At 40.5% G+C, this 22396-nt stretch overlaps 1 protein-coding gene across 2 annotated transcripts; it reads right to left on the bottom strand.

The window, feature by feature from the left end:
• Nucleotides 1-531: 531 nt before the first annotated feature.
• On the bottom strand, nt 532-21448 carry LOC110490461 (synaptotagmin-10). Of its 2 annotated transcripts, none has more exons than XM_036944846.2 (7): nt 21140-21448; nt 18892-19297; nt 14492-15053; nt 9743-9863; nt 7055-7226; nt 6008-6137; nt 532-5173 (listed from the first exon to the last, which is right to left on the bottom strand). In XM_036944846.2, exons 1-7 carry the CDS (start codon nt 21324-21326, stop codon nt 5102-5104), a joined length of 1650 nt encoding a protein of 549 aa, XP_036800741.1. In that variant the 5' UTR covers nt 21327-21448; the 3' UTR covers nt 532-5101. The 2 variants fall into 2 exon arrangements, with proteins under 2 accessions (XP_036800741.1, XP_090055248.1); XM_090199122.1 differs by having other exon boundaries at nt 5978-6137; nt 21140-21436.
• Between the last annotated feature and the right edge of the window lie 948 nt (nt 21449-22396).

Genomic DNA, 22396 nt, shown 5'->3' with positions numbered 1-22396 from the left:
GCACAAAAAAATGCACTCATCTTTCATACTGTAGCACAGGGGTATGAAACTCACACTACGAGGTCTGGAACCTGCTGGTTTTCTGTTCTACCTGATAATGAATTGCACCACCTGGTATGCCAATGAAAGGGGAACACTGAAAACAAGCAGTGGAACTGACTTTGAGGTCCAGACTTAAATTTAAGGGCTAAAGTGAATTCAGGGGGTAGCCCCGACCGGGACTCTAACCCGGGTCCAGCGACTGTCAAGCCAACACCTTAACTATTACACCAAGCTGTCCGAATCTATATGAGGTTGCCAAGTGTTTGGTTAAGGTCGCTACAGTACGTATCCATTGTTAGGTAATTCTTTCACCAAATTGCGTTTTCCGTAAGGGCAGTCTCACTATACCTATGGGACATTTTGTGCTTGGCAGGGTAATTTTCTAAAGGAGGCTACTGAGTGATTCATGCATCCACCACACAGTCAATCAAATACACCCACACATTTTTTAGCACGGAAAATGTCTGACAGCAATAATTCATAAGATTATGATCTGTTCTTTCTTTATTTAAAATACATATGAAACAGATAAAGTAAAATTATATTTCAAATGTTTACTGCAAATTGTTACAAAAGTTATCACAAACTGTACATTTCATGACAAATAGTTACAATTGCTGTTCTTGTTAAATATACTATTGATGTTAGCATTATGCACACAATCTCAGCTAAAAAGCGCTAAATTCCTAAGCATGGAGTGTCCCGAAAAAGTAGAGGGTTGCCTTAGATATGCTTACAATATGACAAATCATTCCACAATTGATATGGAATGTGTATAAAGTCACCCAAAAACACAAGCTTGAGCTGTACAAATTATCACCAAACGATCCATATAAATACACAGTAACATTTGAACAAGTTTTCAACAACAAATGTTCTTAGAAGTAAACTTTAGATATATACAAGTATTCGCATTGTGAGGTCTATGTACAAATGTAAACGTAAAATATTAGCAATATAAAATACTATATTATATATTCATGAAACTTTGATCTTTGATATTCTTATACTACTTCAATATATTGACTCGCATGCTACAAGTACAAATACTTATGGTTTTTATATTGGGGCCAGCCTGGGAACAGAAGCATTATTATTTGAATGTGCAAAATAAATGAACAGTACACAGCCTTAGTATTTTCTATGTTCATATTAGTGATAGGTCATTCGCGAACTAGCGGCTCTTTTGAAAGGCTCTTTTTGGTGAACGTCAGGAGCCTGAATCGCATTTGTGAAAGAGCCATTAATTTGAGAAAGAGCCATTAATTTGCCTCCCTGATTTGTATACTGCTACTACTGCTTTATGAGCTGCAAACTATGATTATCTGCAGTAACAAATAGGTAGTGAGGACAAAGCCTTACTCTGGTCCACGCTCTATTCTCAATTTCATTTTGTTAGGAATTATTATTTTTTACTCACATTTCACAATCTGAGAAAACAGTGTGCAACTTTCTAGCCTTGACATTAGATTTGTACAAATATTTTTCATACATTTTTAAGCACTACTGAACGAAGAGCCATTTAGGAGCCAAATTAACAGCTCTTCAAGGTGAATGGAGACAAGAGATTCGGCTCACCGAAAAGACTCAGATATGCCCATCACTATTTCATATTATTACTCACATGTGCAACTGAAATTCATTCTAGTAATGTTTTCAGATTGAGTACTAAACTCGATATCATAAGGCTTTATTTCATAAGGCTTTCCATAAAGTGATTGCAGAAGACACAATTACAATTGGAATCTGGGGCTTGGCCATATGCATTTACAATGGACTGCTTGTAAAGAAAAATGTACTCAAATTAAACAAATCGAGAGCTTCGGACTATAATGTTCTATCTGCATTTTAGTCAAAATGTAGTTATTGACATAGCCTTGTTCTGTTCAATTCCTATATAGTACTCGAAATACCCCAATTCATGTTAAGTTCAAAAGAATTCAAGATCAAAATTGCTGATACCATTCAAACCAATGAGGGTTCAGAACTAAAACCAATTCTTAGAATCATCTTTTTGCAGATAGAACCTTATAGTGATTGATGGAAGTTTGTTTCCTTTGTCCCGTAACACTTTTTTTTGTCTCCACAACTAGAACAAATTACTCTTCTAAATATCCATATTAATTTGTCAGAGACAATTTTAATAATCTTTTTTTTTGTTGCTATTTGAAATCATATTTGGCACATGTGAAATACACATCAAAGACGATATTTTAAAGAAAAAAGGAAAGCCATTAGCTTTAAAAAATAAATTACCTTGCTTCAAACACATCATAAATGAGTTTGATCTCATTTGCATGGTTTTACTTTTCTGGATTAATTAGTAGAATGCATTTCAGCAATCATAAAGATGTCTATCAATTCCAGTAACAGCTAAAACGTTGGGCAAAGTCTCAGAGAAAAATGACCATGGACACTGAAATGTTCTTAAGAAGTGACGAGGTCAGACATGCTTTTCTGAGTGTATTGAGTCCTGGCGGAAGCAAATTACGTTGAGTGAGATTTAAATGCTTATAATCTTCAGTGTAGCAGCTGTGGGAACATGTTTGCAATTAAAATGTGTATCAATCAATAAGAAAACTTTTTGTTTATACAGTGCTTTCAGAAAGTATTTAAACCCTTTGACTAATTCCATTTTGTTGTGTTACAGCCTGAATTCAAAATGGATTTAAAAAATAGTACATTCACCCATCTACACACAATACCCCTTAATGACAAAGTGAAAAGACATTTTTGCAAATTTACACCCAATCAATACAAAGATACATGCTTGAATGAAAACTCCACGCAAAAATCCGTTGGCCAGCAAGTAGGAGGGTTTTCAGCGGTCAAATTAAATGTATTCAACATGCGCAAGGGAACCATGCCTGCAAAGCTGGTTACGCACCTTCATAAGGTAAGTCTGAATACTAACTACTGAGATGTGCATAGGAAAGCTGTGTGTAAGAAAGAAAATTATGCCTAAATCGGAATCGGGCCCATGGAGACTTACCCAGAAAGACTCACCGATGTAAATTGCTGCCAAAGGTGATTCTAACATGTATTGATTGTGGTTAAATACTTATCTAATCAAGATAGTGTTTTACATTTCTTTTTTACGAATCTTATAATTTTTCTTCTACTTTGACATGAGTATTTCGTTAAGATCTTTGACAAAAAATGACAATTAAATCCATCTTAATTCTACTTTGTAACACAACAAATCAAGGGATGTGAATACATTCTGAAGGCACTGTAATTTTCAACATTTTGTTGCTTCAATGCTTGTCTCACTTTCATCTCCCACAAGAGTTGAAAACACCATGCTACATTGTGTGGCTACTGTTGCTCTAATCTCAGTTAATCCAGATTAAGTTCTTGGGGGAGACGTGTTAGTACAATTTCTAACGCGACTTGCGAAGTCTACACCCTCGTAAACGGAAACTCTTATCTTTTCCCAATCCTGATACATCCAAAAAAAACAAGTACCTAAAGTACTCTGCTTGTTAGTCGACACATCCCATTGCCCCTAACAGATTTATGGTACCATTTATGTTACGTAGTCTGTCCACGGGAGAATACTGCTGCTCTTACCACGTATTGCACTCTCGTTGATCCTATGACAAGTGAATCTGCAACCCACTTGTGATATGGTAAGATATGCACCATGTTCTTTCAATAAATGGGATCAATTGGCATTCATTAGTGATGTGCCACTGGCAAACTACTGTATGCTCTGGGATTGGACATTCACCCAGCCCTTTGAGTTGATAGGTTATCTGTGTTCCCTGTGGCTACGCCCAGGGCACAGCTGACTGGCTTGTCTACTGTATGTCTATGTTGACATGTGGTCTTAGAATCAAGCCTAGCCCTTTAGTATCACATCATCCCAAATGAAAATGGCAACTCACTAAATAACTGTGAGAGGAGCAGAATGCCTTGGGCAAATGTATCAACCAGAAAGTGTTGAAGTATGTTACAAAGTTTAGTTCTCTTAATGCCCACTGGTAGTATTGTGGTAATAAATTGCTATTCAGGAAACAAATACAATACCATTGGAATGAGAGGATGAAATCTCCATTTTGCAAAGCTATTATCTGATATGATGCCTTTCGGACCCAAGTGCCTCTCACGATGTACAATGGAAATAAAACTCTTGAGAAGTAAAATCAATTGTTTTCACAGCTCTATACTGAATAGCTTGCACAGGACAGAAAACCGAATTCTGATAATTCAAACTGTTTACTCTGAGGAGTACACCATTGGTTGATTAATTCCATAGTACGAACCAAGATTAATTTTCCACTCCAGTCAAGCAATATAATACTGTAAATGGTATGTGATAAAGGTTACTGAAGCAATGATTCAATTAGAGAATTCATCATGGTTAACACTATTCAAGACACAAACTTTGGAAATTTGTAAATTCACATTAATTGTAAAATGTTGTGATTCCACGAACAAGGCATTCTCATGTGTGGTCCATAACCGCATTTCAAAATCAGGCCATATTATAGAATGTTTTTAAAGGCCCAATGCAGTCATTTTTATATCAATATCAAATAATTTCCTTACTGTAATAGATTTCCATTAAAAATGATAAAATTGCTTTTTAGATAAATACTATTTCTCAAGCAATAATTTTACAAGGACTGTCTGGGAGTGGTCTAAGTGGGGAGGGGAAACTGAAAACTAGCTGTTATTGGCAGAGAGGTTTGGAACTCTCTTTGTCATTGGTTCTATTAACCAAATGTATTGTATTTCCAACTAACAACTCTCAGGAATTGTGATCACACTTTTACAGTGTTAGTTTCATCAGCAGTTATACAATGATACAAAACAGAAAAATCCAATTTTGGCTGCACTGGGCCTTTAACTTAAAAGTAGGCTAACACTTCCTGCAAGACATGAATTCAGTGCCAATGTTGTTTGTGTCATAACTCTGTAATGTAGAGTCCTGATTGATGATGATTAAACACAACCTATAATGCTAATCGAACCTTGGCACTGGACATTTCTGAACACAGCTGTACACATCTAGTTAATCTGCTATCAGGTCATATGGTTCCATTCGTGTTTCCTATGGAGTTTGTGGAGGTTTGGGGGAAGGACAAGACCCCTGGCTCTCAAAGCTTGTCGCTCTTCCTGGCCACTGTGGACAAAACAGACAGTTAACAAGGGTTAGTTCAACAAGAGTTGGCTAGAACTCCAAAGCTGCTATTTGTTTGTGTTTTAATATCAATTTTCTAAAGTACCTGGATTCAAGAAAGCATTAACAATAGATTTGTATCCTACAGGTATTTTCAATTTAGAGGAGGACCATGTTCTTGTTTCTTTGTTCAAGCTAAATAGAATGACAAGGCTCTTTGTTTAATGCACAACCACAAGGTGAAGTCTTTCTCCTACGCAACCGATGGGTCTAAATTCAACTACTCATCTGTCAATAAGGATTTCTCCGGATAATAAAGATTGGAATGTTTCATGCATTTTTCAAGGATATCGTCTTGTGTTCATAGACGGTTTATAGATTGTGCTATTAAAACTCACATTCTCTACTACTCCTGAAGAGCAAGGAAAAGGGATGGCCCACCACTATAATATGTGGTCCCCAGTTATGGGAACACACTGTAAAAATCGAGCTAGTGACCCCATCCAACCATCCTGGGTGGATATCAGGGCACCAACTCTCCAATTACTTTAAATGCTTCTAGTTCAAACCAGCCCTTAAGTTTCCAGAATAAAATTGGTCTTTGTTCTAGTACAGACAACATCCTTGCATCTTTGTCATGCTGCACTATTACACATCTCTGTTGAAATTGACAGGGTTATTTCCTCAAGCTCTATGATTGGCTGCAAGACCTCTGGCTTTATCTGCTCTCTCAGAAAACCAGAGTGATGCAGCGAAGCATTGTGGGAGCTCTGGAAAGTCCTGCAATTGACTTGTATCTCCTCTTACTTTGAGGGAAAAAAACGAACAGTCCTCTACCTCTCCCAGGGCATGCCAGTGAGTAATGGGCTTGCGTGGGTAGGCCAGCATCTCGTTCCAGTGGTACCTCCCCAGGCCCTCAGCATCTGGCCCAGTCCGACACACACCTATCACCTCGTTGTGGCCCACCCTGTGGGCATTATGCAAACACACACAAACATGCAATATCTTGAGTGTAAAAAATATATATATGACACCTAAAAGCTGAGTGCTAGTTTGATTAAATAATTCTAAACCTAGGTTTGGTTAATTACAGTGAATTATGTGGCTCCTGAGCATTCTGGTACGTGGTCATGATTATATTGTATAGCGGCGCTTGCAGGATTTGAGTGAAAAGTTCTGTTGATGAAGTTCACCTGAGTTCAAGTTCAACTCAAAGTTAAAACATTACTCATTCCACCTTCAATGTAAATGTTTTTAAAAAAACAAGTACTTGTTTGTTGACTATATACCAAACATTAAGAAAACCTTAATATTGAGTTGCGCACCCCCCTCTCTTTTGCACTCAGAACAGCCTCAATTCGTTGAGGGCATGGACTCTATAAGGTGTCAAAAGCATTCCACAGGGATGCTGGACCATGTTCACTCCAATACATCTCACAGTTGTGTCAAGTTGGCTAGATGTCCTTTGGGTGGTGGACCATTCTTGAGACACACAGGAAACTGTTGAGTGTGAAAAAAACAGCAGCATTGCAGTTCTTAACACAAACCGGTGCGCCTGGCACCTACTACCATACCCTGTTCAAATGCACTTAAATCTTTCACCCTCTAAATGGCACACAGCCATGTCTCAATTGTCTCAAGGCTTAACAATCCCTCTTGAACCTGTCTCCTCCCCTTCATCTACACTGATTGAAGTGGATTTAACAAGTGACATCAATAAGGGATCATAGCTTTCACCTGGATTCACCTGGTCAGTCTGTGATGGAAAGAGCAGGTGTTCTTAATGTTTTATATACTCAGTGCATGTGTGTACTTGTACAAGCATGCTTATGACCACCATATGTGTTGAATTGTGGGTGTTGTATTTAGTGTGGTGTCACTTACCGGTCATAGTCCATCACCATGATGGACAGGCTGACCTGTTCCACGTTCTCTGGGGGGATGTCAAAGATGATGGCCTCGTTGTACACAGGGTTCAGTGTGCTTTTCTTGGTGGTAGTTTTCCGCTTCTTCAGCCTCCGTCCGTCACAGAGCAGGGAAACCTTTACATAGGGATCTGTGTGCCACAAATAGCATCTCCATGAAGTCAGTCGTGTAGATTGCAGGTAATGGCAACCAGTGGCGTGTATTCATGGATGCCAAGGGAAGGCAGGCTTCCCAAAATATTTGGCCAATAAAAAATGCAAATATACAGTATCAATCATTTATCTTTCGTCTCTCTCGGTTTTTATCATTTTCCATCAATTCGCAAGTTGCTGAATCTCACTGAAGAAATCATCAGAGATAGGAAAACAGCGCCCCTCTGTCTCAGTATGTGTAGCCCATGTATCTGATGCTGTCTGGACCAAAAGAGTATAACATGTGGCCGCCGTAGCATTTGATTGATGCCAGCAAGCAATTGGCCTCCCTTGATAACATTGAGCTCAACTGTGGGTTATCCTGGTGCAAAAAAACACCCCCCAAGGGAGGCCAGTTTAGATTTGGCTTCAGACCAATCAAATCACTTCTGAAGCAAAACGTTATTTTCAAGAAAAACTTGTCTGTTTCTGGTCTACTGGTGTTGATATCCTGCAGTAGCTAGCTTGCTAAATCGTCTCTTTCCTAAACCATGGATCGAGATGGGGATTTGGACTCTGTACAGGCCAATGATTATGAAGGCGATTCTGATCTAACTATAAATTAATGTTGTGCCACTGGCCTGAGACGATTGAAGTTCAATATGTAGCCTACTAGGCTCAGGTTAACTAGCTAGCTAACTTAGTTGGTTCATTGTTGCCAATGCTAAGAAGTTAGGCTACCTAGCTAGGCCTGCTAGCCTATGACAACAAAAATATAAAGTGTATTGTATGACAGAGCCATAGACCAATTTGCCAACATGAAAGAGAGGAGGATGGCATTGGAGTTAGGGTTGCATATTTTCTCTCTATTTTACAAATGTTCCATCCTTGGGCGGTAAATCTCAGTAACCGGGTTCCTGCCATTCAACCCTAATTGGCGTTCAACTAGTCTACAAGTAGGGTGAGTCAAAATGTTTTGTTTAACTTGCGCGCACATACACGTACACACACACAGACAGAAATCAATACCATGGACTGCCACATGATATTTAGCAACATTTATTGGACTAAAGTGTTTTTGAGATCTTTAAGTTTGTTTTCAGTATACTGAGCATATATAAATTGAGCCTTGTTGATTGGATGTTTAAATGTTTAAGTTGAAATGGTGCTGGAATAGCAGAAGCAGTGCTCCTGTTGTCTTTGTGCTGACCTGTGGTAACTGTGGTTCTATAAAATCAGTAGTTGTTCATAACTGTCAAAAAAAAATGTATTTGCTTGATCATGCTGCAGGTGATATCATTGTTTTATTACATTAAATATTTGCTTTGTGGACTTCACCAGACAGATGTTGTTCTCCTGTTTTATGATCAAACTAATGTATGTGTAGTTGAATTTATTCCGCCACTGTGTGACACTTGTCTTTTTGCTGTCGCGGCCTAATTATATATCATGGTGGTGTATGAACACATGGGTTATAGAGCAAACAACGCAATTATCACAATATAGGTTGTAATATGGCTTTTTTACAGGCTTGGCTTGCTCAGTGATTTTACCCACACACAGCTACTGATGGCTACATTCAATTATTCAGTTTGGCTAAATCCAGTGATCTTTTTTTGACAAGGTAAGTCAAAATGTATCTTCTATTACAATTTCACCACAAACAGTGAAAACACATGAAAGAAGTATCTCCCTGACTACTCTTATCTAAGGTACAGCATGTTGCCTGACGTAATTATGTTTTTTGATTCTTTGCTTGCTCTTTTAGAGCTTAACAGTTTATTATATATATTTGTTTTGTTATTATTTTTTTTACATTTATTGAATATCCAAAACATACAATATACTTGCAGTGAAGCCACTCAACAACTACACCACACCAGTCATCCAACAGACTCCCATTCAGAGCGACACACAGAGGCATCCAGGGTCAACGCACTGCTCAAGGGCACGTCGACAGATCTCCCACAGTGGCAAAAAAAAAAAACGGGGACGCGAATCCTCCGAGACCCCTCCTACAGTACCCCCCCCCCCCCCACAGAAATAAAATTATAATTAAATAATTAAACATTTAATTAATTCCATTCCCCACCCCCAAGAAGCCCCCAATGCACAAACAACCAAGAAAATGAACTCATGAGAAAAAAAACTGAAAACAACAATGGACATCAAGGACAACTAAAATCATAACAGCAAGGCCAACTGTATATGTTTGAGTGCTTGTCTGGCACTGTTTACATATGTGTATCCCCATGTATGTGTGTATTTGAATGAGAGTGTGTGTATATGCATGTGTACAAACACATGCACAGCATCAGCCGCAGGCAAACCGGCATTAACTGTAAAAACTCTGCCCCTCAGTGTCATTCAAACTGACTTTATTATGTTTTATTTTGACTTTATTTTTTATACTTTATCCTTCACCATCATTTACAGTTGTCCCTCATTGTTATTCAGAGAACCATCATGTTTTAAGGCCCAGCCTAAATGCCTGTCAGTTTTGTATTGTTGTTACCTGAGGAGCCAGTGATGTCCATGGCTTTGAGGTTCCGGCACTTGATGACGGTCAGGGTCATCCGTCCTGCTGTGGGCAGGTAGCATAGAGAGTACATGATCTCCCCCAGATCCACACTCTCCTGGAGAAAGACAAGGGGAACACTGCATCAAGGAAAGGGCACTGTTGCTGTAGAATAACTCTTTTAGGAAAGCAATTAGCGCAAATTGATTTAAACAAAGTATGAACACCCAGAGGTGTCCTCAAAACTGAGAGAGAACATTAGAACTAGAACTAGAAACTAGAACAAATCCAATCGTAAACATTACCAACAGAGGGAATGTGTATTCAAAATGGTCGCCCTCTGCTAGTGATTCGCAGGATGTGCAAAGATACAAGTAAAATGAGGATTGTGATTGGTCACATTAAGGGTTTTAAAGCGCTACCACTTCTAAATATTTTGCTGTGCTAATTTTAATTTGGGAGCACCAGTGCTCCTAGAAAATAATCTGACAGATAAATTGTTGTAATGATTAGGCTTCGCTGCTTCCGAGTGTCCTAGAGGTTTGTGACCGTGTTGATTGCATCATTACTCCAGAGAAAACTGCTTGTCTCTAGCCCAAACCGTTTAAAAGTTGTGACCCGTATTACCGATGCTACATTTTGTTCCTTCTATTGCGCTTTGGCGATGCAGCTCCACTGGCGGGCCGCATTTGGTATTCATTAACGATGCTCAGACGTTGCATGCATCAACCAATGGTTGCGTGTCACGTCGCCGAATGTTCCGTCGGGCACCAGATTATTATAACATAATGATGTGGTAAACTGTTACGTAAAATACCTATCCAGGCGTTGAATGATCTGGCATGCGTCGGCAACACCTGGGCAGATGAACGCACCCCATGTTGTGGTCCGTTCTTAAACTACTCACAGGCCGTTAACACCGTGTTCAGTAATGTTACCTCATTAGTTAGCTAGCTAACAACCTGGTAACTTTACCAGTGTATCCAAACATTTGGGGACACAGAAAGAATGGAAAGGGTTAGCTTCTTCAGGAGATCAATGATCATAGCAATAAATGACAGATATGCATCACTGAAAGTCACTGACATTAAAGAGCATCTCCATAGGAAAAAGTGCTTTTTACACAATGTAGAAACCTAATATTCTACAAATTACTTGTATTTGTATCAACATTTTAGCCTTTATCATAAAGAAATGTATTTCCATAGTTACATATTAGTTTGTAGGGTACAATATGTGCTTCAAAAGTAGTTTGAATTCAAATAGGCTCACTAAAGGCTGTGACTCAATCAATTTTAAAATCATATTTTCTGGTACTCTAAATGTTAATGTGATGCTCCTAACTTTTTAAGATGCAAGGACCAACATTTTTATTTATTTATTTAGAACCCTGGTTACATTGCCTCTATGACAATGTCTCTGTATAAAATGGACAATAACTTTAAAACTAACAAAGATCCCACTCTGGAACTTTGGTATATCCATAGAGCATATAGAAACATTTGCCAAATTAATAGTTTGTTTGTATTTTTCAATATTCATAAATGTATGTAAATTATTATTATTGTTAATATACAATATATACAAAATACTACTCATATTACAGAGAAAGTTGTAAAGCTTAATATGACACCAATTTGAGCTGTGTAGCACCTACAGATGAAACTCTATGGAGTCTTAAAGGAGGCCTGGGTAAGGCAAAAATGTCACAAATGTTCAAACTTCAATTACTTATTTCTCATTTATGCTTTAGGATACTACAAAGGACCAATTCTATGGATTACATTTCGTGAAAATCCCCAAAGTCATGGTCTTTTTTTTTGGCTCTAGTGTCATGAGGAATCACCTCAAAACAATGTGTTTATGGATCAGTTTAGACTGGAGCACTACTGTAGTCTGAGCAAACAGCATCAGATGGACTGACTTGAAAGAGAAGAACATGAAGAAGAACATGTACTGACGTGGTGTGCTTGTATTGATACCTAATCGGAGTTAATAAAAAGCACTCCAGAGATAAGATTTGATTGGCCAACCAGAGAACACAGAGGACTGACTGGGAGGCATCTCACTAGAGCACTGATTTTTGTTTAGTGTGTTTACATACACTCTTAGAAAAACGGGTTCCAAAAGGGTTCTTTGGATGGCCCCATAGGAGAGCCCTTATTGGTTCCTGGTCGAACCCTTTTTGGTTCTCGGTAAAACTCTGTGGGGTCCAATGTAAAATTCTCCGGGGAAAGGGTTCTACATATAACCCAATAGGGTTCTACCTGGTACAAAAATGGTTCTTCAAAGTGTTCTCCTATGGGGACAGCCAAATAAATATTTGAGGTAGATAGCACCTTTTTTCTAAGATTGTAGTTAGAAATAGATCTGTGTGTTCTCACAGAATGTCACCATATAAAAATAGACTTAGAATAAGGGTTGCATAAGAGTTGCTCTCCATGGACAGAATCTTTACTTGAGATACGTTGATGCAGTCTTCCAGTGTCATCAATGTATTGACATGCAGGAGTTTCACAATAAAAATATAACAGAGGATGAAACAGAGGATGCCTTCCCAGCCCTAGAAGTTCTGCACATCAAAACAGTGTCAATACCCCCCCAGACCTCCATCCATGGTGTGTTCCAAAGCACCACCCCCACCCACCTAACCATTGTGAGCTCCGACTAACTTTGTGTCCCGTACTTTCAATCTCAGCACAGACACCCACACAAACAGCTGCAAGGCGGGAAAAACTCTACGTCTCAAACCGTGACCCTCATAGGCAGGTCATAGGTTGTTTTAGGCATTGACACCCCTCCCATTTCTCTGCCTGGTTTCTACCCATGCAATTGACACAAAGGGTCACATGCATAAAAATACATCAATCTAGCCAAGGGAAATAGGTTTTGAAATACAATACATAATAATCTTCAGCTGAATGTGAGGCATGGCTAGGGCATATTAATGTCATTTGTTGTGACAAATTACTTTGTGCAATTTTGCTTCCACATTAAATTGAAAATTGCTTGAAGTGTAAATACACAGAGGGTTTTTCGAATTAGGCTAACCTCTGATTTTCCTGTGTTTTTTCTGTTCATATGTAGTTGCATATATTTTTTTTTAGAGAGAATTCAAGGAAGTAAGTAACACAAAGTACACACTACTTTGGTACACCAGAGCACGACATGATCAATGTATTGTTGTCAGACAGTGACGAGTAAAGTCACCGTAAATGGTCATCTCCAAATACATTGCATAAAGGAAGACACTTTTAAAAGGACTCTCGTTAATGTAAATTAAAAAAGGTGGAATGAAACACTGTCAAAATAAAATGTATGGCAAACTGCATTTGCTATGAGTCATTATCCATTCAAACATCCTTATCCTCATTCCCCTCTGTTGGACGGCAGTTCAGGCAACGTAATTGCCCAGAGACATAAACTAAATCAACACAGGAAGGTGAGATAAAATGATCCCAAGATAGACATAAATAACAATCAAACACCAGACAAAATATATGTCTAACCATTAACAACAACGTAGGGAGATATTTGAATATTTACAATAATTGTTAAATTTTTCTTCTGTTGTAGGCAATCTTGAAAAAAGTCTCACATTATATTCAATAGCCCAGCTCAATTGTAGCTTTCATAATCAACACTATCAACCACAGTCAAAGTAGCAGTAAACTTGATGTCTCTATGGATGCTCAAGCTTTTGAAAGTGTCATTTCCTCGCAGCACACAGTAAACATTATGTAACACTTACAAACTTCCTGGAGACAGACTACACATTGAGGTAAACACCATGGCTGTTGACATGGGATAACTGCATCAATGTCCAGCCAATCCCCCTCCAATGGCTTAAAACCCAGACTTCTTTAAACTCACCTAAACCTGCCTATATAATGTGAAAGAAACTGGGGTAACTTTGTTGGCCAGAGTCAAATAGTACCTGTAGAGGTTAGGGCTCAATTGTGCTCTTGATGATTAATCTGAAATACACAGTGCACTTTCTTTCAAGTTGATCCACTCTTGTTCTGTTTTCCACAGTACACCGTTCAGAGATCAACTGATTAATTAACCATTAATCCATCTCCATGACCATCAGACACAATAAATACCACCAAAACAATAATATTCATAAACAGAAGCTGTTGAGTAAACAAACTGTGATAAAGCTACCGAGGGGTAAGAAGTGTGTGGGCTCAGATAAAACTGCACTATCATACCCAAGTATGTCAGTGAAGGGATAAAGGTGAAGAACAAAGGAGAATTGTGCCCGTGGCTATATTTAAGTCTACAGTGTGTACTTCAGTTTTCGGAGGTGTTGTGTGGGTGCTTGGATTCTAAATTCACTGCTCCTGGCAATGAGGTTATACAACACATGCAATTTACCAGTCATGTAATACAGTGCGGATGATTCCAGGACTTAAAACCTTATCCAATCAAATAATGCACAGAGACTTAAAAATGTCAAGTGTTTCCTTAAATAAGTCAGATTATGTGCAGTGCACGACCCCATCAGAAACTATGCAAATGTTAACTACGGCAGACTGACCACAGCTCCACCCTGAAATCTACTCCACCATCATTGACATTGACATTTTGAGTCATTTAGCGGACGCTCTTATCCAGAGCGACTTACAGTTACGACCTACAGAGCCATCAGTTGTTGAGATCACTGATCCAATGATCTCCACACATACCGATATCCTCCATGTACTACACCTATCTCAACTAGCTGAGGCCCAGCCCACTCACCGTGGTCGCAGCGTGAATGTCCTTCCACACCACTGCCTCCCTCGAGAGGTCGGAGAGCTCAAAGAGGTTGTCCACCACCACCTCGCCGATCATGTCGTGGCTGGTGAAGCGGTCAAAGTCGTAGACACTGAAGTGCAGTTTGCGGTTGCACAGCTGGTCGTACTCCACGGGGAAGCAGAAGGCCTCGTCGAACGTGGGGTTGAGCGTCTTGCGGTGGACACGCGTCTGGAACTTCTTCTGTCTCTCTGGCAGCAGGTAGATCTTGACGTAAGGGTCGGAGGTGCCAGTGAAGTCCTTGGCCGGCAGTTCCAGGGCCTTGAGGATCGTGACCACCAGCGCCTGTTCCTCGTAGTCGTAGAGCAGGGAGAAGCTCAGCTTACCGCACGTCTCCACCGGCTCCTGGGTCCCGTCCTCGGAGTCCACAGACTTCTGCTTGTAGAGCTCGGGCTTGATGCGGCCGATGCTTACGGTGGACGACTGGCGGATGGGGAGCGTGTCCATGCTGAAGTCCACACTCGTCACGTTCATCTGGCGAGGCAGATGGCGGCGGAATGAATTGTGCCTGTTGAAAAAGGAGATCAGTCATCTACGGTTCCTGGTACCTTTCAATACGCAGGTTTCCATTGACACAGGGTTATAAGACAAAAGCAATGTCGCAACAATAACAAAACATTGAGACGTGTAATGGAAACGGCAGCTATAGGTGAAATGTACTGAAGATTGACAACATTTTTATCTGTTTGACAGGGGTGGCAGCCATTATTTTTTCTTGTTGATGAAACTAGTTTACTTCATTGGTGTTTTTACAATTCCTTGCTTCTTCTTGTAGTTCTAGTATTACTGTTGGTAGGAAAATATTTGTTGAGATAATTTTTTGCACTTTAATGTTGTTAATCCATTCTCTCAGCATTAACGAGAAAGATGTACTGGCTTTCAAGTTTTTATTTGACCTTTATTTAACTAGGCAAGTCAGTTAAGAACAAATTCTTATTTTCAATGGCGGCCTAGGAACAGTGGGTTAACTGCCTGTTCAGGGGTAGAGCGACAGATTTGTACCTTGCCAGCTCAGGGATGTGAACGCTCTAACCACTAGGCTACCCTGCAGCCCCAGCAGTAGTGATGTAGTTACTTTATGATTGAACTCTTATGAAGCTCAGAAGCTACGTGACTGAGTGAGTTGTTTTTCACAGGACTTCTTTTGGAAAATAACATTACCTGGGATACCTTGAGCCCAGGTCCATCTACTGATAATGACTTACATACTTTGAGCAAACCACTGTTCTGTACTTCTCCCGGTTGTCACCTAGCAACTGATAACCCCTACCCCCCCCCCCCCCCCCCCCCCTACTGACGCCAATAAGAAGATCACATTAATCCGCCACGGTTAGTATTGGTACAAATTTTCAAATCTAACCCTAACCCTAACACATATGGGATATGAAAAAAAAACATCACATTATATTCAAACCTCATATGTAGAGGTGCCTTGCATGTTCTAGCAAATGTTCTGGGACATAATAAGACACAATGTTCTTTGTGAAGCATACTTTGGGAGTCCTATTATTTCAGACAAGGGACATCAATTTACAACCTCCCATGATTCCTACAGTTGTTAGAACATTCAGCGAACGGCATCCAAGAGGATGAATAGTATACACTGGAAGAGTTGATAATGGAGGAGGCTGGCGGATTTCATCCACATTTGCCCACATATTCCTCCCTGTTGTGTCAGCCCTGACCCAGAATCAGTTTTTGCAGGCCTGCCATCCCAACTCCAGTAAAGACATTCTCTCTTTCTCTACCTCTCCCTACATACGCTTCTTCTCCAGAGCCACATTCATTATTTTCTTCCATAAGATAACAATTTTTCTGTCCTCCACTTTCTCAATCTTATAGGATCAGGGATGGGCTCTCAGTCTCAATACTCACATTGAACCTGTGTGCTCAGTTGGTAGAGCATGGCACTTGCAATGCCAGGGTTGTGGGTTTGATTCCCATGGGTGACTAGTATGAGGAAAAGTACAAGAATTCACTACTTTCACATTCACTACTTTAAGTTACTCTGGATAAGAGCATCTGCTAAATGTAAAAATAAAAAAAATGTAACTAGGCAAGTCAATTAAGAACAAATTCTTATTTACAACCAAGGCCAATACCAGCCAAACTTTAATAACACCCTATGGGACTCCCAATCATGGCCAGTTGTGATATAGCCTGGAATTGAACCAGGGTCTGTAGTGACACCTCTAGCACTGAGATGAAGTGCCCTAGACCGCTGTGCCACTCAGGAGCCCACCAAAATATGGTACTTCTCGCAGGTGTCAGAGATCTGTGACCAATGAAAATGTCAAAATCTTAATCTCTCGCAGGGAGGTAAATCGTACAGTAATAAAACAGCATGACAAATCCCCAGTCTCATACCACCTGGCGCTGTTTATGGATGTAACATATGATGAGGTGATGTATTGATATATACTGCTCTGTAGCATTTTATCAGAGATTGGTGGAGGAATGTCTGAAAATCACAATTTGAGTAGACCAGTACATTCTGAACAAGACTCTCTTTCTCTCTGACTTTGCCCTTGCCCTTGGACATTGCCTCTGTTTAGAATGTGTCTGCACAATGCATGAGCAGTGAATACTGATGTAGCTGTCGGAGAGGATCGATGTTAACAGAATGTATCTGTTGCTCTTCTCCATGGTAATCACCCGCTCTGCAAGTCACATGGTTGCAAAGCCTCATAGTTTTGCCCTGAAGGCCAGAGTGACACCAAGCGTCTCCTCCCACCTCGTCTCGCATGAATACATTATCCACGTCTCCTAAAATTGATGCATTCATGCAGTGTATCATCATCTAATTATTCCTAATTACTTGGATGTACTATAGATGCAGTCCTTACTTGTGTCGTGATTGTGATGATTTGTATTGAAAATTATAGATTCGCGCTTCAGATTCAGCCGGACTGGTACATGTATATTTAGATATTTGTAGCCCTTTCCTGCAGTCAAATGACCTAGTGGCCTTATGGGTGGAATATTATTCATATTTTTAATAATTTCCTAATTAATAATTCATGTAAAAAAAATGAAACAGCTGAAAATCTGCTGTTTCCATGTCAAACAGTTTTGTTATATTTCAGTCTTATATGATGTATATAAAGTGTAATATTAGGATTCAAACTCAAAACTGAATGCATTTCAACTCTATATCTGACATGGTACAGGTGTCTTCTTTTTTAAAAGTCCATAACCATGTGTGTGAGGTCTATACTTTTGTTTCAAGTTAGATTTGTATAAGACTACCAAAAAACACTCTCTGTGTCCCTGATTTAGCCCACTGCAGTAAAAGGTTTTTAAGTGTCTTACTCTGAGAGCACTGGGAAACATACTTTCAAGAGATAAACAGAAACATGATGATAAACCTGCCATTAACTTTACTGATCATACTTTTCAATCATATACAACAAGTCCTCTCCTTCTTTGAATCTTTCCTTATGTTCTTTTTTTCCCCTAGATGAAAAGCTTGCAAGAGCATCTGAGGGAGATTCAACTCAAAAAGTGATGAGACACTATTTAATTAGCCCTTTCTGCCCTCTTCGTCAGTGTGTAATTCATGAAAAGCGCCAGGCTCTATAAATTGCATCAACGTTCCTAATGACAAACTAAAGCAAGTGTCAATAATGGCTTCCTGCAGAAGATGGAGTGCAGCTGCTCAGTGGGTCTCAGTCGGACGAGCGCCTCGCAGCACGTCAGTTCTCAACCTGCGGCGGCGCTAATTACAGACGCGCTCGTTTAAACAGCCCCCGAAAACAAAGAGAAGAGCAGCTGATTGTTTCATTACCGGGGTCGCTTACCGCTGTTGCCATGGCAGCGTGACTCACGCCCGCCCAACACAAGACGTGACCTGGGGTGATTACAGGGTTTCTGTGTGTGTGAGGAGCAAGGGGGCGTGCTGTCGCCCTGTTGACAAGCACCATGGGAGATGTTCCTTCAGGTCATCAGTTTAAGGTCATTCGTCACAAATTCTCCTGAACTGTCTTATTGATATTTGTCATGGCTATACTTGATGTGTAAGGTTCAAGTGTTATCATTTGTCACTTGATGTCACTTGTTTGAAAGCATCATGTTCATAACCTTCACTCACAGGAGGTTGGTGGCACCTTAATTGGGGAGGACGGGCCCGCGGTAATGGCTGGAGCGATTAGTATGAGCCATCCTCCCCTGAGCAGCCTCCGCTGCCTTTGCTATATGTGTGCACAGCTCTGTGCATGCATATGACATAACATAACACAGAAATCCTTGGAACCAGTGCCACCAAAAATGTATACCAACAGAATGTTGAGACCTAGTGACAGGAAAGTGACTGGGACACTACTCTGGGAGAGGTCCAATAATGTTACCTGGAGGACGAGGTGGGGTCGGTGGTCTGCCTCTGAATCTTGGCCTGCTGGCCCAGCCTCTCCCTGAGAGCCGTCTGCACCTCAGCAGGGATGTCCGGGGATGTCTGGCTGATCTTCATGGCTGCCTCTAGCAGCTTCACGGAGCTGCAACGCCCGTTCACCTTCACCACTGGCACAGGCTTCTTCTCCTCCTCCATTGGTGCCACCTTTTGGAGGGGTGTGACGGGCTGGGGGGGCGGCGGAGGGGCCTCGGGGAGCCCGACCCGGGGGCCATTGTCGACGTGGGACAAGAGGGCCTTGCTCCTCCAGATGGGCCAGCACAGCTTCCAAAAGACAAAGAGAGAGACTACCAACAGGGCGAGTCCACAGAAACCCACGACCACAGCAAGGAGACTGATAGAGATGTCTACGAGCGACCACAGGGATCAACAGTGACAGATAGAAAGAGTGACAGAGGGAGAGAGAGGACGGGCAAGCGATGGTCGGAGCATGATAGACAAACATGCAAGAGAAAAAAAGAGAAGAGAGAAAGCAAGCTGTAAAAGAGGAGGATGCAAATGCCCTCGTTTGGTAAAGATCAGAGGAAGTTAGAAAGTCATACAGCGTCATTCCAAGACATTCACATGGACAGGACAGATACATCGCTCTTCATGGCCATATTTGATCAAGTTGACAATTCAACTTTCGGAAACCACATTACCCCTCCTCTGCAACTATATACAAACCAAGATTTACCACAGGCTGTTACAAAATGCATTATGCATTCCATTGTGTGCATGTTACACAATTGTATGGTTTCTTATAAATAAAGTTGGACAGTATACGCCTGTGTGTGGATTGCAATGTGCAGGAGATATTCGGTCACTCCCCCTCATGCATTGAACGCATTGGATTAGTGCAAGCAAGCAAGCGTCCTTTCTCACTGATAGCACTGCATGATGTCATGTTCTTTGCTGTGTTCTGTCTCCGTGTTATTCCCTCTCCTGTTGCTCATTCACTCTCACAAGGACACTGATGCTTTGTGGTGCACCATCTCAAAGCCATATGAAAACAAGAATCCAGATCTACAGGCAATAATCAGTCCCACTTTATATGAAGTGGCACTAAAATCGTCTATTTATTTTTCAGACTAATAACTTTAACAGGTATGCTAGACTGCTGAGATGTACAATTCATTTAAGTTGGTTTGCAAATGTAAGTGTAGTTATGGAAATGACACAAGCAGGTAGGCCTAGGCAGTTATCACTTCAAGTAATATAATACATTGTGTAACTGTGTTGTAATTATCACGGATTTAACTCCATTTAGTTTAGAAGAGCAAAAAAATACTGCAATAAATGCAATCAGACTGACCGACCAATTCAATTTCCATCTGTTAGGCTTTACGCAAAATCAGAGACGTTATTGCACCAGTAACAATGCTGCTACAGTCTTATGCAACTCACATCAACCCCGAGGGAATAATGACATGCTGTTAAGAAACTCTACAAAAAAATACATATGTAGAATGTAGAACTGTTTCAACATCTTATCCAAGCATTACCATAAAATTAAAAAGGCACTGATGAGTAGGCTACAATATAACTTTCACCAAATCAATGAGAGAGACATTATCAACCAAATAAATGGGTTTATTTGACAGAAGGGGATCTATGTTTAGAACACGAACTGGTAGCCAACAGTATGACTAATTTCAGACATGCCGGTCAGTTGGCGCATGGTGGAGTCAATGAATGCAAGATCACTGAGAACACATCTCCTCGTTCAACAAGCTATCGGTCTCACACAATCAGACTATCACACCATCAGATTGCACACGCCAGAACCAAGCACAATGACATGGGAAAACGAGCATACACTGATGCTGCAACAGGTGTAGTCTTTTCCCTTTGCAGACACAGATGTTTCACCTGTTGAGCGTAGCTCAAAGCGACATGAGGACACAGCACAACCTCTCCATGATTATTTAACATTCTAAACATGTTTTCCCCCCTACAAGTTACGCTAGTCCTATACTTAAATCGCGCATATTACATGATTATATTGCAGTGCTTCAAGGGGAAAGTTGAGACAGCTGAAGTTTAACTTAACACGCATTTTACTGTTCAACTCATCATTCTCACACTACCTTGTGCAGCAGGTTGACGCCAGAGAAACCAAACCATGACACAATAGAGGGATGCAAGCTTTAAGGAGAGGGTCAGGAAGAAGAAGTTGCTTTTGACCTATTTACCTGCGCTCCCTTTACCTGGTATGTTGCTCTCCAAGGGAAATATAGCCGAGCATTTCTCCCCATCTACATGCCCCGCTAGACAGAGCTCCGTAACGATCTGAAGGGCCCTTTGGCACAAGCTGATGTTGTCCTCCGTTCGGACACTCATGTCTCTCCTGTTAAGCCATTGCACGCTGGAGGAGCCGGGAGGGCGGTGATTCATTTAGCCACCTTGCGCGCCGCTGAGTGCAGCCTCTTCGCGCCAAAGATCAGAGCGCACGAGGCGTCCACATCCATATCCACTGCGCAATGCCGGGACTGACTTCCAGCGCGCTTCTTGTGTTTGAACAAAAGATTCTTCAGCACTTAGCGTCCACCAGCCACTGTCCAATAGGAATGAAGCACCGGTTAAGCAAGACTAGTGTTGGAGTTATACACTATTGCGCTATTTGATCTCATTAGATTTGGACTAATACCAGTGAAGCTTGACATTACTTCTGTGAATACCCACAAGTTCAATCAGAAGCCTGAATAGTCTTCCAAATATTGTTCCTGTGCCTAAGGTTTACTATAATGACATCTACAAATACTATTTTAAATTATAAACCTTGGTTGAATAACAAAGATTAGGCTCCTCAACCTACATTATACTAGTCTTTTTTTGAGAGGACAAATATTCCTTTCAGAAACACATGTTAATATCAACCCAACACCAGAATCTTAATTAGCCAACTGAATTACCAAGAGAGCCCACAGATATTGAAAGGGCAAAGTAAGAACAGTATCAACGAACTAGTCACAGGGGACAACAAATTGAAATCCAATATGCTAGTACCAGTACAGTTCAACATTGTAAATATGTGAATTACATATGCAACAATGCAATCAGTTTCACAGCCACAGAGCCATGAAAAGGTTGTTTATTTCATGAATATTATTATATTTTAGGAACATGCATGGGGCAGTTTTCACTTATTAATGAATTCATGCAATTGCTAAAGTAGGATCCTTTACCAAGAATCCACAATGCAACACAATGACAGCTCATGACCAGAAGGAGGTAAGGTGCCACTCAGGCAACGGCAGAGGCAGACAGTCTCCTAGACAACAGGACATTAATAATGAGCAGCCTCATTGGGAAAAATTAACTTCCTCTATCCGTGTTTGCTGATTGTTGAGAGCTATGGTGTATGGGCAGAACTGGTCCCACATTGTTAATGCATCTCTCTTTCTCACACACACTCACACAAACACACTGTCTCTATCAGTCTTGATAGGCAAAGTGGCAAATAT

This window comes from Oncorhynchus mykiss, chromosome 15 (assembly GCF_057628025.1).
Source record: "Oncorhynchus mykiss isolate SJ-2025 chromosome 15, ASM5762802v1, whole genome shotgun sequence".
NCBI classification, from domain to species: Eukaryota; Metazoa; Chordata; class Actinopteri; order Salmoniformes; family Salmonidae; genus Oncorhynchus; species Oncorhynchus mykiss.
This window is presented reverse-complemented; position numbering and strand designations above follow the sequence as displayed.